The 14,856-nt window shown below is 35.6% G+C and overlaps 1 protein-coding gene across 2 annotated transcripts in view; it reads right to left on the reverse strand.

The window, feature by feature from the left end:
* The window catches only part of LOC149839470 (putative histone-arginine methyltransferase CARM1), a 73,002-nt gene that overhangs the window by 19,081 nt on the left and 39,065 nt on the right, over positions 1–14,856 (reverse strand). For both annotated transcript variants that reach the window (XR_016431326.1, XM_090002562.1), the window contains exons 9-12: positions 12,515–12,569; positions 9,270–9,353; positions 4,362–4,439; positions 3,099–3,202 (exon numbers count right to left, since the gene is read on the reverse strand). Coding sequence is in view for 1 of the 2 variants with exons in the window: in XM_090002562.1 (XP_089858688.1) it covers positions 3,099–3,202; positions 4,362–4,439; positions 9,270–9,353; positions 12,515–12,569 (321 nt within the window). In the remaining variant the exon portion in view is untranslated. The remainder of the gene's footprint in view (positions 1–3,098; positions 3,203–4,361; positions 4,440–9,269; positions 9,354–12,514; positions 12,570–14,856) is intronic.

Consider the following 14,856-nt stretch of genomic DNA (forward strand, 5'->3'; position numbering starts at 1 on the left):
AGGTGACTCGTTGGTGTCTTGAAAATGTAAGCAGCAGAAAGTATCATTGTCATCAACTGAAGTTGAATATCGCACCATGGCAATCACGACGTCCGAGATAATATGGTTCAGATGACTGTTGAAACAAATGGGAGTGTTGTTGAAGACACAGTCTCGATTATGTTGTAATAATAAAAACACCATATACATAGCTGGCAATCTACTTGTGCTTGTATTGACCCATAAAAAGTCTTTGTGCTCTTGTGTTAGTGTTATTGTAAGCCCATAAGTGGCATCTACTCGTGCTTTTGTATTTCATTACAAGTAACTAAAGGTTATACTCAAGAGTATGAGATAGACTATGCGAAAACTTTTGCTCCCGTAGCTCGTATGACTAGTGTTAGAACCAGCATTGCCTTAGCATTCATTAAGAAGTGGCTCATGTATCAACTTGATGTCAAAAATGTATTTTTTAATTGACCTAAATGAGAAAGTGTACATGGATCATCCCCCCGTTCTTGAGATCGAGAAAGGAAAAGTTCTTCAATTAAGAAAAGCTTTGTATGGGATTAAACCAACCTCCAAAGCTTGTTATGATAGGTTTAGTAAAGTTATGATAAGCTTAGGTTATAAATCTTGTTATACTAATATTGTTCTTTTTACCAAAGATACAAGTACTGACATCGTTGTTCGCTTATTATAGGTTGATGATATGATCATTTCAGGATGTGACAAAAAGGGAGTTGATGAAATTAAAAATATCCTTAAAAATCATTTTGACATGTCTGACCTTGGTTATCTAAGATATTTCCTAGGTATTGAAGTGACTTATTTGCCTCGAGGATATATCTTATCTTAAATGAAGCTGACTGCAGATATTATTGCAAAATCTGAAATTTCTAAAGATAAAAAGGTTGACACACCGGAGGTTGTAAATGCAATATTAAGATTGGAAGATGGGTCTTCCCTTGAAGATCTAACCCCATACTGTCAACTAATTAGATCTTTGACCTACTTATCCATTACTAGACCAAACATTGATCATGTAGTTCACTTAGCTAGTCAGTTTCAACATGCACCATATAATGTGCATATGAGCCTTCTCAAAGATATGGACTTAGTTATCTCTAGTCCTTCAAAGATGTATCATGACAATAAAAGTGTTATCTATATTCCAAGCAATCGCATCTTCCATGAACGAACCAAGCATATAGAGATGGACTGCGACTATGTCCGAGAGAAATTTTTGCGACGAACTATTGAGTTGCCTTATGTGACTTTGGAATGTCACTTGGCGGATTTCTTCACTAAGGCTTTGCTCTCACCTTGGTTTTTATTTCTTAACAAACTTTGGAAGTTTGAGGGGAAATGTTAAATTTTATATATATATATATATATATATATATATATATATATATATATATTCTGTTTTCTGTGTTGTGTAAATTGAAATACCGATTAGGGGTATTTTAGTCAGTTCTCATGTAATAGGTGTCAGTCCTCTAGGGAATGACTTATTTTTTGTTTCCTTATTTTTCTGATTTCCTTTTTTTATATTCTTTGTAATAAAGCTGTTGGACCAGTCCCAAAGGAGCTGGTCCAACAGCTAGTTGGACCAGCCCCTTGTATCTTGGAGTGCCTAGGCACTCCTCTCTTGTATTTTTCAATGTTTGTTCTAAGTATTTGGCCTTCAATAATAGTTATTTTTTTAATTTTGTTGTGCTCTCTCCTGACTCTTTGAAGGTTGTATTTGTACTTTGTGCTTATTTAGTGCCTTGGTGCCTTGTGTTGTTCCTTAGTGGACTTGTATTTGTGCTTGTACACCTGTATTTTTCACTTTCAGTTTGTTTTCTTACATTGACAACATACTCCTACATGACCATGTTCTCATGTATACCGTTGCTTTTGGATACTACACCCTCCTCTCACCCCCCAGCCCACCTTCAATGAACCCTTTTAGGTAATTTTTCTACCTGAATTAAGACATTTAAAGAGCCTTAAAACTGCTCCCTCCACAGTCTTTTTCTGACTATTCCAATATATCAAATACTCAACCTCAGGGGCTTCAAGAAACATGACAGAGAGTCCCTATTGAATTCAAATAGAATCATTCTTTCAGGAGGCAACTTGGAGTGCCATAGCCAGCAGTGTTTCAGATCAAGTTCCCTTCAAACACATGAAAGCTAAAGGGATACTTTTAGACTAGGAGGTCTAGAACATGAAATCAACTTCCTATTCATTGTCCACATCAAAGATTACCGGTGGCTTGTGAGCACATATGGAGAGGGATGGGTGATACTTCAAAGCCTCATGTGTCCATTAATATCACGAAATTCCACAGAAAAATCTGCACCTTTCATATGAAAAGATGTCCATTTTCTCACTGTGGTGAACAAACACATCAAAAACGGGTCCCACAGATAATCCATTGACTTTCTCAATAATTTTCACACCTTATTTGAGAGAGCTTAACAAAAAGTATAACCATAAAATATGTCAGTTATAGTCCGGCCCATGAACCTCTCTTTTTACTCATTCATCCATATAAAACAAGCATGATTTTTTTTCAGGAGAAATCATTTTCATAAGATATTTTCCATTGAGAATACTTGTTCTCGTGGGCCCCACCTAGGGGTTTCCTCACTTCTGTGAGGGTTCCTCGTTATCAAAAAAAATCTAGTCTAGTAATGACTGTATAATCTAGTTTAGTAACCAATCTTCATCATTATGGTCAATCAAAGTAGGTGAGCTATGCATAGCTAGACTAGGCAAACCCAAATAATTTGACCATGCATAATCAATACACGATCATCAAATCTCGTGTACATTATCAAACAAAAATAAAAACATTTCTTGAGACATAGTTTATGACACAGCTAGTAAACAAGAGCACACTTCACACAAGAAACATCACTTTGATTGAAAAAGACCAAAAGTTTATGGCAAGTGTCAATACTCGAATGCAATGAACAAAAACAGTAAGAACAAACTCTTCCTAAAAGATTGAAGGCTTTCATAGAACAATATTTCAGATAGTTAATGCATCTAAAGTAACTTATAATAGAAAGGCACATCACAGCTAATACATACTAGAATTATCGATGAAATATAAATGTTACCTTCCATCAAATAGCACATCAAACCAACATGCAAGACCATGAACCTTAGCCCCAACAGATGATATAAAATGAAATGGGATGTCAATTTCGTAGAGCTCTTCTTCCTAAACAAAGACAACAAATATAACAAATTTAAAGTTTGCATTTATTGAGTAGATCCAAAAGATCAAAGGATGGGTGACAGAATTTGAACTGACTGGAATCCAAGAAAATAAAATGCAGACTGACAAAGAAAGGAGATGGCCTTTGACTATAAATAACAAACATAGCATGAAAAGCAAAGGGTTCTCTCTCTCTCTCTCTCTCTCTCTCTCTCTCTCTCTCTCTCTCTCTCTCTCTCTCTCTCTCTCTCTCTCTCTCTCTCTCTCGCATTCAAAATAAATACAAATATATATATATATATATATATCATAGTCACAGATATTTTGAAATATTTTCAAAATATCATGATATTATCACTGTATTTGTGGCAAATGATATTATAGGCAAAATATCATGATATTTTGAAATTATCGACAATTTGATAATAAAACCATATTATCAATTATTGTTACTGTTTTTATTTATTTTTTACATCTTAAAATGTGTTTTTCTTTTTTATTTTGCATTTTTACTTGTTTTTTTTATTATATATGTATTTTATTATCTAAACACTATACTTTCTTACTTATTTTTTATATTTATGTATATAATATTTTTTAAGCCCCGATATTCTTCCGAGATTTATAACCAAACCTATAATATCACTAGAAATAGCCTCACCGAGATATACTTGATACCGATATTTGTGACTATGACATGTGTGTGTGTGTGCATACGGTATCAATGAGTTGAAACTCATTGGTGAAAGATGTTTTGACCCTATAGATGTGTTCAACATAGTCAATTTGTTAGAGATCAACGTTTGCATTGTACTTTTTCGATAAGCATAACTTTTATAAGTCATAAAAATTTAGTGCATTTACGTCTGTTGATCTTTTAATCACCAAAAAAACTTGTACACACGAGATTTTGGTGAGTCAAAAGTCAATCCCCACCCAACAGACCATGTAGATCATATCCATAAAGTTGGATTCACTTAAAAAAGCATGAGCAATAAGATATTACTTGTTGCAACTCATTGATACCATATGCACATCTGCACTAGGGACTTGTTCTGTGTGTGTGTGTGTGTGTGTGTGTATATATATATATATATATATATATATATATCACTATCTTTTAAAAAATACATACAGAAACACCAAGTGAAGCATTTTATACCTTTATATTTGAAAAGTCTAAAGTATGGTATATAGCTGGAGCAACTAATAGCCTTGGATCAAATGCATCAACCACAGGCTGCAACACAAGAAATAGAAAAGTCAACAGGATGGCAAAAGAAAGAATAGTGGAAGTAACCTGATCATTAAAATTTGAGGCACAAGATAGAAGTGAAAAGACAAGGAATAACAGGTCATCATACCATAGAAAAAAACTTATGCACATTTCAAATAGCGTTTGCCATAACCAAATTATAAAATGTGACAATTCAAGTTTATCTTATACCTAAGACAGATAGGAGGCTCAGGTGGTGATATGCATTAAGACATGGCATAGCTGGTACAACATGGGCGCAATGGTGTGGCTGGGTCATGTATTTGGTTGTCAAAAGTAGTGCCTAGAGGCTGCCAAGGTGACCTAGGCATAGGGCCACTGCCTAGACTTACGGATCCTTGTTTTCCCAATAAGGCACCTCCTAGGTTGCCTAAACAGCACCTAGGCTCTCGCTGCCTAGGCAAGGGGAACATAGTTGCGTATTGTTTTGGCCTTTTCTTCCTTTTTTTGTCCTCCTTCCTTTCATTCTTTTTCTTCTTGTTCCTCTTGTCCCAACTCCCTTTTTTTTTCTTCCTCTCCTCTTCTTTCTTTCCTTTTCTTATTTTTCCTGATTTTTTCTTCTTTTCTTCAACCTCTATGTAGTCAAAAGCACTAGTCGGTGAACACCTAAAAAGACTAGTCGGAGATTAGCTAGGACTAGTTGGATTAGTCGGTAGTCCAATCAAAATAATTTAAAACATACAAAATTTATAAATGAAGTGCTAAAATTAATAGCAAACATGCATGCAACATAAAATTAATCAACATATACACATGCTTTCACAAAATATACATACCCGAATACACACACAGTATATATATATATATATACAAAAAAAAAACATGCTTCCAGCCTTTCACAGTAACACACACATATACACATATCATATTACATAATCGATAATGCTGAACATTCTTTCAGGCTCTTATAGAAAAATTCACACAAATATACAAATAAACATCACACCTTCAGCCTTTGACAAAAAAGAACATCAGAAACAAAGTAACACCTATGTCACATCGGTGCGGGTATGGGTACCAAGGGTACGACACCGCAAATTCGAAAAATGTGGATATGGGGGAACGGCTATATATATAATTTTTTAATGAAGGAAAAAATGTCATTTTAAATATATGAAGGGGTAAAATGAAATTTTCTAAAAAAGAAAAAAGAGGGGTTTGAGATTTTCCTTTTTACCATTTATTATAAAAGGAGAAGGGGCTACTTCGTAACCCCAATCCTCTCTCTCTCTCTCTCTCTCTCTCTCTCTCTCTCTCTCTCTCTCTCTCTCTCTCTCTCTCTCTTGCTTCTTCTCATCTTCACATATTTTTCTTCCACTTTCTCCTCCACTGATTTTTCTTCTTCTCCCAATGCCAAGGGTGGGAAGGGGGAGGGTTTCGACAGGGAGAGCAAGCAATGCTTAAAAAAATGAAAAACAGAGAGTTGAAGTTTTGGGTTGGGTCTCAGTTGGATCCCACCCAGGCTAGCACGTACTCGTGCCGCACCAGATACTCATACCCATGTCGGGGCGTGTTGATACGAGTACGTGGGCTCTTTTGTCGTGTATGTCTATCATAGAACAACACACCACATATATAAGAAAACATAAACAATTAAAAATAACAAAGGGTGCTTTTAGACTTTCATAGAAAAAACACAAAAAACTCTAATATATTTAATTATATATACCAAAAAAATAAATATATATATATATATTACATATATACATCTCTCTCTCGACTGAAGAAGAAGAGGAGGGAGGAGGGGAGAAGAAGAAAAGAAGCAGCAGAGGGGAGGAAGAAGAGGAAGAGGGGAGTAGAAGGGAGGAAGAACAGGGGAGAAGAAGAGGAGAGAAAGGGAGTGAAGAGGAGGAAGAACGTGGGAGAAGAAGAAGAGAAGGAGGAGAGAGAAGGAGCGGAGGGGAGGAAGAAGAGGCGAAGGCTATGTCACATGGGTGCGGGTGCGGGTGCGGGGATTCGGCACTTCCAAAAAACCCGGCTGCGGGGGTGCGGCAGGGGCAAAAATGTAATATATATATAGGGGGTCGGGGAATAGGGGTTTTTTTTTATTTTGCAACTGTCAGCTGCTGTCAGCAGCTGACAGACAGCTGCTGCAGCTGTCAGCAGCTGACAGCTGCAGCAGCTGCTGCTGACAGCTGCAGCAGCTGTCAGCACAGCAGCTGACAGACTGTCAGCAGCTGACTCAGCATAATTTTTTTTTAAAAAAAATCGAGAAGCCCATTTGGGCAATTTTTTTTTAAAAAAAATGGACCTTAATGATCCTGGGTGCGGTCAACGCACCCAGGATCGGGTTGACCGCACCCGGTGCGGCACCCGCGTCGAGTCGCGTCGACGCGGGTGCGGCACCCTCCTAGCCGAATCCCTGTGAGATAGGGCGAAGGAGAAGAGAAGAGGAAGAATCAGCAGGGAGGAGAGAGAGAGAGAGAGAGAGAGGGCAAAAAAGGTAGGGAGGTCATAAATCCCTAAACCCCACTTCATATGATTTAGAAAAAATAAATAAATATGTCTAGATTACCCTCACTCCTAGGCGAGGGCAGCTTAGTTACTGACTAGGCACCCTAATCGGCACCTAGTTAGAAAAATTGGCATCTTTTAAAGGTACCGCCTACGAACTTCCAAGCCTGTAAGTTTTCCTGTTGAGTAACCCGACTAGGCACCTAGTCGGCACCTTCGACTACATAGTTCCTCCTCTAGCCCCTCCAGCTTCTTTTTTTCTTCCTCTTCCTCGGCAGAGTCGCGAGCTTCTTGGTTCATTTTCCAGACCTATTGACATCCATCAGTCAACAAGTACATTGTTAGTCAACTCATCAGTGGCAATAGCATAATCTTCTTCAATTTGAGGGTTTTGACCAAAAATGCCTCAAAAAGAGCATCTTCTTTCATTATTGTACATTGCCTTCTTGCTATTTTGATGTTATGCAATTTTATCTTTTGATCCTCTTTTCTTCCTGTTGGATTTCTATAAATTTTATCTTTTGATGCTCTTTTGTTTCCTATTCTGTGGTTTCTATACTCATTTTGAAGGATCGTATATTTTTAATGCTGGATACCAAACTATGTTAGATTGGTACTTCAAAACACCCCAATGTTGACACTGGTACTTCCAAGTGCTGGTGTTGGGTGCTTTTGGGTGCTGCCAGCTTGCCACACAGATAATACTATATGATATGTCATACACATTGTATATACAACAACAACAACAACTACGCCTTCATCCCAAAACAATTGGGGTCAGCTTAGTTCTTTAAACATTTTTCTTTAAATATTTTAGCAAAATTTCTCATTTACAGTAAATATAGTATATGTGTGTGTAACATACACAACCACCTTAGTTCTCAAAAGTGCTAGTTGGGGCCTACATGGAAGACCCCTAAAAGGGCTAAGCCTAGTCAGGACCAAAAGAACAAAACATCAATAAAATTATAAATATTATAATAAATAGTTAAATTTAATAACAAGCATATGATTGTTACTATGAATGAAGTCTACTTGTGCAATTCAGTGTAACCAATCACAAAATTTGGAAACGTGCATAACATTGAACATGAAACACACACACAACCATAGATATGTGTGTGTGTGTAATGTTTATTACAAATGCCTCTAGATCTCTATGGCTCTGGTTGTTTTGATGACCTCATAAATTGATTTAACATGTCCAAAATAGTGGGGATCAGCTTTTGAATCGTGTTTTTTCAATGTAAAAACATGATTTTATGACTCAGAGTATTGAACATTGTAGGCCATTGATTTTTTAAGCCTTTTGACATAATTGGATGATCTGATCCAAATTCCACTAAGGAAAAAATGTAGATCACATTCTAAGATTAGTTTCATGAAAAACAACCAAAACAATGAAAAAAATGAAGAAAAAAGGCATTGGTACCTACAAGCTGCTGTAGTAAATAGGGTCCCTACGTGTGTGTGTGTGTGTGTGTGGGGGGGGGGGGGGGGGGGGGGTCAGAAAAACAATACATGTGAAGAACAGAAAAGGAAGAAGAAGAGAGTGGAGGGGCCAAGAGGATGAAGAAGAAAAAAGGAACAAAAAAGGCAAGGAAAATAAAAGAAAAAAAAGACAAATGGAAAAGGGCAAAAAAGGTGTTTCATTTGGATCGCAAGCTGAGCTTGAGCTCGTTCGTTATAGGTAGCCAATTTGAGCACAAACAAGGGGTGTTCGTCTTAGCTCAGCTCATTTAGATAGCATACATAGAATGTGTATTATATATGTTTAAAGAAGCATGATATCTCAACCAGTTGGATGGACATACTTACATCCGACAGGTCAAGGATTCTATTCTCACTATGGACATTTAATAAAAATGCTCTTTTATTTAGGTGACCAGCTCTGGCTCGGATCATTTGGCTTGGTCCATACGAGCTGAGCTCGGTCAGCTTGCATGAGCCATATAAGCTGAAACCAAATACTATGTGGCTGTAAATGACCCGATCCCAAACGACCCATGTTCGGTTCATTTACCAGTCCTATATGTCAACGCCTCTCTGATATCCATATTCATGCTTCATAAATTAAATTTCTTTGAGCGGCACCACAGTAAGACTTGCTTGACTGCATGGTAAGGGTGGTAGAAAACCAATTGTTACACAACAAATGAATTGGTATATTGATTCATCAAGATCCTTTGAGTTGCTCCAATCACAACAAAAGCAAAAGTTTGCTAAGCAATAAGATATTTAAGGAATTCAATATAGTAACACTATCTTACATAATTAAACTGAAACAACCGTTAATTGAAATGTTAGAGAAGCAAAATAAAAGCAAGTAATAGCAGCAACCTGAGCAAAGTATCCCTTGAATGAAGACCCATACAAGGGAGTAAGGTCAACGCCATAGTAATTAGTCTGTTGCCAAAAGAGGGCCTGGAAGAACATGGATAAAAGATTAAAAGTGTAATCAGTTACAAAGAGCAGAACTTATGATTGACAAACAAAAATACTTCACCCCATAAACGAGCAATGTTCTTAGACAAAAACACTAGGAAAAAACAAACCTACCTAATAACCAACAAAAACATTTATATTCATAACAAATAACCAAAAAGAAAAGACTCACATTTGTCTAGATATTTCCACAAACAGGCACATCTAAAAATCTTGATTTTGATGCCAACAAGTGGTCAAAGTTTAATTTCTTTCATGATACATCATACATGGAAGTGTAATTATTAATTAAATACAAATATAATCAACATAACAAGCCACACATTGTCCAATTCAAATAGACTAGCATCATCCCATGTTATACATAATGTAGTCGTATCCAAACCATATTCTGCAGTATTATTTATTTTCCAATACATAGAAGCCTGATAACACAAATGGTGTTTACGAAACTTCACTATGTTCTACATACTCAAAGAAGCAATATTATCCCATGCTCCATGCAAAGTGAATCCATCTAACCCATATTGTTCTGCGGTGACTGTTGATCACCAGCCTCATAATTGGCCCCGCCAACTTAATTCAAATAGGATTTGGATTGGTATAATCGATACTTTTTTTTCGAGGATGGACCGATATGATCAATACTGAGTCTGACTAGAAAAGGCACAACTTGGTTCAGAACTTTCAATCCTAAAACTAGGCCAAGTCGAACAGGTTTTGGAAGAAAGATGCTTCTTCCAGATTAGATCAGTTCATTATCTATTTAAGGCAGTGACATTTCAAGATTATCCCATAAATGGGACAAATTCTCTAAATAAGGCACTCACTCTTCAAAAGCATGTCACCATCAATGTTATAAAAGCCGCATCATATTGGATGATATGATACAATACATTGCCGTATCATATGCACAATAAGGTACAGCCCTTGCACCAGAAAAAAAGGGTTGTCTCATCAGTGGACCATATTGTAAGATATGACTATGATTTGGCATTTTTCCCAAAAAATTCAGAAAATTCCTTTTGGCTTAATTTCAACTTAAGGTCCTATTCTCACCCTATTCAAATGCGAATAGAAAAGATTATCTTAGCTTATTATCAAGAATATATAAGACCAAAATATAAGAGAACGACAAAAGGAAAATATTATAGGAAAAATCTGTTATTTTAATTACTTTAATTATTTAATTCCACGAAAGTGATTAATAGGAGAGTTGAGAGACTTTTCTTCATATTGTTTACTTGATATTTGTTAAGCTTTGTTATGCTTTTGAAGTGAATAATCAATGGCTGATGCTTTATTTACAATGTTATATGGTGTGGCGTACTATTTAATTTAATATTTTTCATTTTTTAGGTGTTCTAATCTTAGGCTTTTGAAATATATATATACATACATATGGGATAATATTGGATACTCGTGGGTAAGGAATCCCTAGTAAAAACTATAAATTTTTTAATGTTTTTTGCACATCTGATCCTCCAGATGTGATCAACATGTATGGGTTAGTAGAAATTGGTGCTTAGATCATGTTATTCCACCATATATGTAAGATTTTGCAGGGGTTGAAAAAATCAACTGCCTACAATGTATCAAATTTTCAACCTTCATAAAATTGTATTTTTATGTGAAAAAAATATGATCCAAAAGTCGATTCCTACTATTTTGACCATGCTGAACACATTCATGGGGTTAGATTTGGTCAAAACAACTTCCTACTATGAGTTCCAACTAGGGGGTTCCTTGCCCACTATTGTAGCCAACATTATATATATATATAGAGAGAGAGAGAGAGACCACGGATGTCTATTGAGGTTAACATGTTCACACCACAAAATTTATATCCCCAACGTCTAAAACGACATGATGATTTGATGCATTGGCTGTCATCAGACATGGATATTTTACAAAGAATACATGTTAAATTTTAAGACATTTTGCATTTCTAAAGTACAGCTAAGAAATATGTATTTCATTCTTCATGGAATTACAAGAATGTCTATGGCGGTGGCAAATAATGCATGAAATCATCCTGCCATTTAACATTTATTAGGGGCATAAGTTTGTGATGAACTTGTCGAAAGAGTAGAAAATCTTAACTTACATTTAATATATTACTTTGTATTAACTTAGTCAGAGTATATTCTTTACTACCTTGAGCAGAATATTCATGTCAAGCTGGCACACACATTATTCTGGGACAGGTCAGATCAGAAACAGAATCATGCGATAATAAATATGTTCTGTTTGCCGTCTTAAAAAAAAAGATATTAAATATGATCCAGGCCCCAAACATCACTTGATCCACTTCAAATTTGGGTTATAACATCTATATCTACCAGGTCAGAATCCCACTATCAACACATTGTGCAAATTATCTTGGATTATGTTTGGATACCATCACATTCATTCCATAAACACACTGCTTTTCACTTAAATTTATTGTGACCTGATAAGTTAATACAAAGAAGGCATTGAGTGAGAGATTTGTTTATATCAGATTTATAACTTTCATCTGCAATGCATGTTGGCACTTGACAAAAACACAATCCACAAACAATAACAACATTATTTTCAAGCTAATGATTCAAGTTTCATAATGAAAGCCAAAGTAGCACCTTTTATTAAACTTAAGTTTTTGACCTATAACACATAGACACGAAAACAGGTACAAGAGATGATGGACAAAATTGGCACAACACCAGAGTTTTTTGTCAACACAAGCACACACACATTGAAAAATCTTAAACTAAAGCAATAAAGTATGAATACAGTCTTAAATCTAAATTTTGGAAAAAAAATCAAAGCCAGCATAATTAATAAACATTAAATTATAAAATTCAATCTAAAAATTGAAAAAGCATGTGACCAATACTAAACTAAGTAAACAGAAAATAATGCATCAAGATCATTAGAAATGTGAAAGACACGGTGATGATTGTGTCAGTCCATTATGTGTCATGGTGTCTGGCTGTCATGTCACGTCAACACAGGAAAAGTGTTAAGATTCAAGGTGACATTAGTTTCACCTAAGCAGAAATTAACTCTCAAAATGCCAAAGCAATCAAAACACATTAGTATGTGAGAATCAGTAGATACATTAGCCCAAATGGTTGAACAATATATGTCTCACATACCTTATTCGCAATTTCAATATAAAGATATTCATCGCTAAATGGTGCCAGGTGTATCCTGTAGAAGAAAGCAATATAAGGCATCACAGAACTGATCTGATCAACCAAATTAACGACCACATTAATATTTCGTAGAATTGTGCCTAATTTTAAATTTAATAAATATGATTTTTTAAAATAAATATATTTGCACTAATTGGATTGATATAGTATATGTAATACATATATTAGAGGCTGATGTTAACTTGGATCCCGATATGAATCTTGGACCCTTTGGGCCAAGATCCACGATCCATTTGTAATAGGATGAATAAGCTTTTAAAAATAAATAATATTAATATTAGTAAGATAATATATATATATATATAATATATAAGAGTTTTGTTTTGGAGAGACTTTTATTTCCTTATGGAAATAAAAGACTTTCTTTTTCTGATATGGACATCCCTTTTTGAGGAGTCCTGTATGGGTTATAAAGATAGGTGTCAGCCCGCTCTCTCAATATTGATTTTGAGAGAGAGAGAGAGAGCATCGAGCAAGGAAGAGGGTTGCAGCAATGTCTCTTCCTCTTTAGTGTTTCCTTGTTTTTCGTGAATCAGCACAAGGTACGGGTTCTTCTCTGATTTCAATGGACAAGGGCTTAGCAAAGGTCGAACCACATGGGATTAAGAAAGTGAAAAAACTGAAAAATCCAACTTATCTTACTAGAGTTTTCGGTTTCAGCAGGCTGGGGAAAGATCGCAGCCTGTATTGGATTTGGGTTTCACGACAGTTTCCTGAACTCATTACAATTGTGATCGAGATAATTTTTTCAGCCTATATATATATATATATATGCTACTGAAAAATTTTATTTCTGTAGGTTGCTTACTAGATTTACTTTTGATTAATTTGTTAAAGTCTGGGTTGAGCAAACATTATAGGTGATGTCAGGCCCTAAAAATATACATGTATCTCTTGTTTAGGTTTGATTACTATTGGATCGGTACTGCTGATTATAAAACTATTTTTTATTACACATTCAGAAGTGATGCATGTGTTGTGATTGAACTTGTGTTTCGCATTGGTTTGAATCCACGATGTGTATTTTGTTTTAAAATGTCTGTATGCAACGTTTCTAACAGGCACAAATATATTATTCCTTTGGTTATGTTGAATCAGTTACCTCTGTACAGATTTCTTCAAATCTGATTTTTTTTAGAAATTTTTAAATCTGACGTCTTGGATATTTGGTCAAGCCATAATCTAGTAGATGCTGAATTGGATTGGTTATCAAAGTTTTGGATTTTCGGTGGGCATGTTAAAACCGATTTGCTTGTTTCAATGTACATTCATTTGCCATGAATATACATTAATGTTGTGTATCGTAAACACTAATTGGTATATCTCTGTGTGATTGTGGTTCACCGAAATTTGCAATGTCATTTAAATTTAATTAAATTGTGTAGTGGTTATATATGAACCATTGATGGGCCTTTGAAGGCTAGGTGCACTTGTTGCTCTTGAAATAAAAAGTGTTAAATGCATTGCAAAACTGTTTTATATTGCTTTTGAATTAATTACATTGTTGAAATTGACAGGGTACAGGACCAAATTTGGTAATGCATGTTGATTTGTATAATTGTTCGTGTGTAAAGAACCCTTAATGAACTAAAATTGGTAAAAGAGACCAAACAGTATAATAATTTGTTTTTCCTTGGTTACCCTCTGAAAATGTGGGATCCTTAGATGGTAGTCATGGGGGGGCCGTAAGGATACAAAAGGCCTTGTACATTGTTTTTTCCAAGAACCTGATGAGTGATTCGTGTTCTCAGCCACGGTTATCAAATCTGATTTTTGGCCGACTGTCATTAGTACATTTGAATTCACTTTACAAAATTCTGTTTTGACACTACTTCGTGACTGTCATCAGTTTGAATTCACATGATAAAATTCTGTTTTGGACACTACTATGTGATTGTCATCAGTTTGAATTCACTTTATAAAATTTTGTTTTGGAAACTACTGTGTGGCTGTCATCAGTTTGAATTCGCTTTCTAAAAACTGATTTGACACTACTCATAAACTTTAATTTTATGTTGTCATGAGCTTGTCCTCAAACTTGGATATATATTACTATGTTGGACTGTTTTCGGCTGCATATAGCTCATTTTTGGGGAGCTGATAGGGGCAGTCGAGCTGCACATGTGTGCAGCCATAATGTGTTGTTCACAGCACATTGTTGAGCATGTTAGCAACATGCTGCTGCTCGGCAACATCATGCTGCTGGCAGCATGCCGTTGATTGCCTTAGTGTGGCATTGACATGCTGATTGACAGCATGTCATTGTGCAAGATAATACATGT

Source organism: Nuphar pumila, chromosome 4, assembly GCF_984573655.1.
Source record: "Nuphar pumila chromosome 4, dmNupPumi1.hap1.1, whole genome shotgun sequence".
Taxonomy (NCBI): Eukaryota; Viridiplantae; Streptophyta; class Magnoliopsida; order Nymphaeales; family Nymphaeaceae; genus Nuphar; species Nuphar pumila.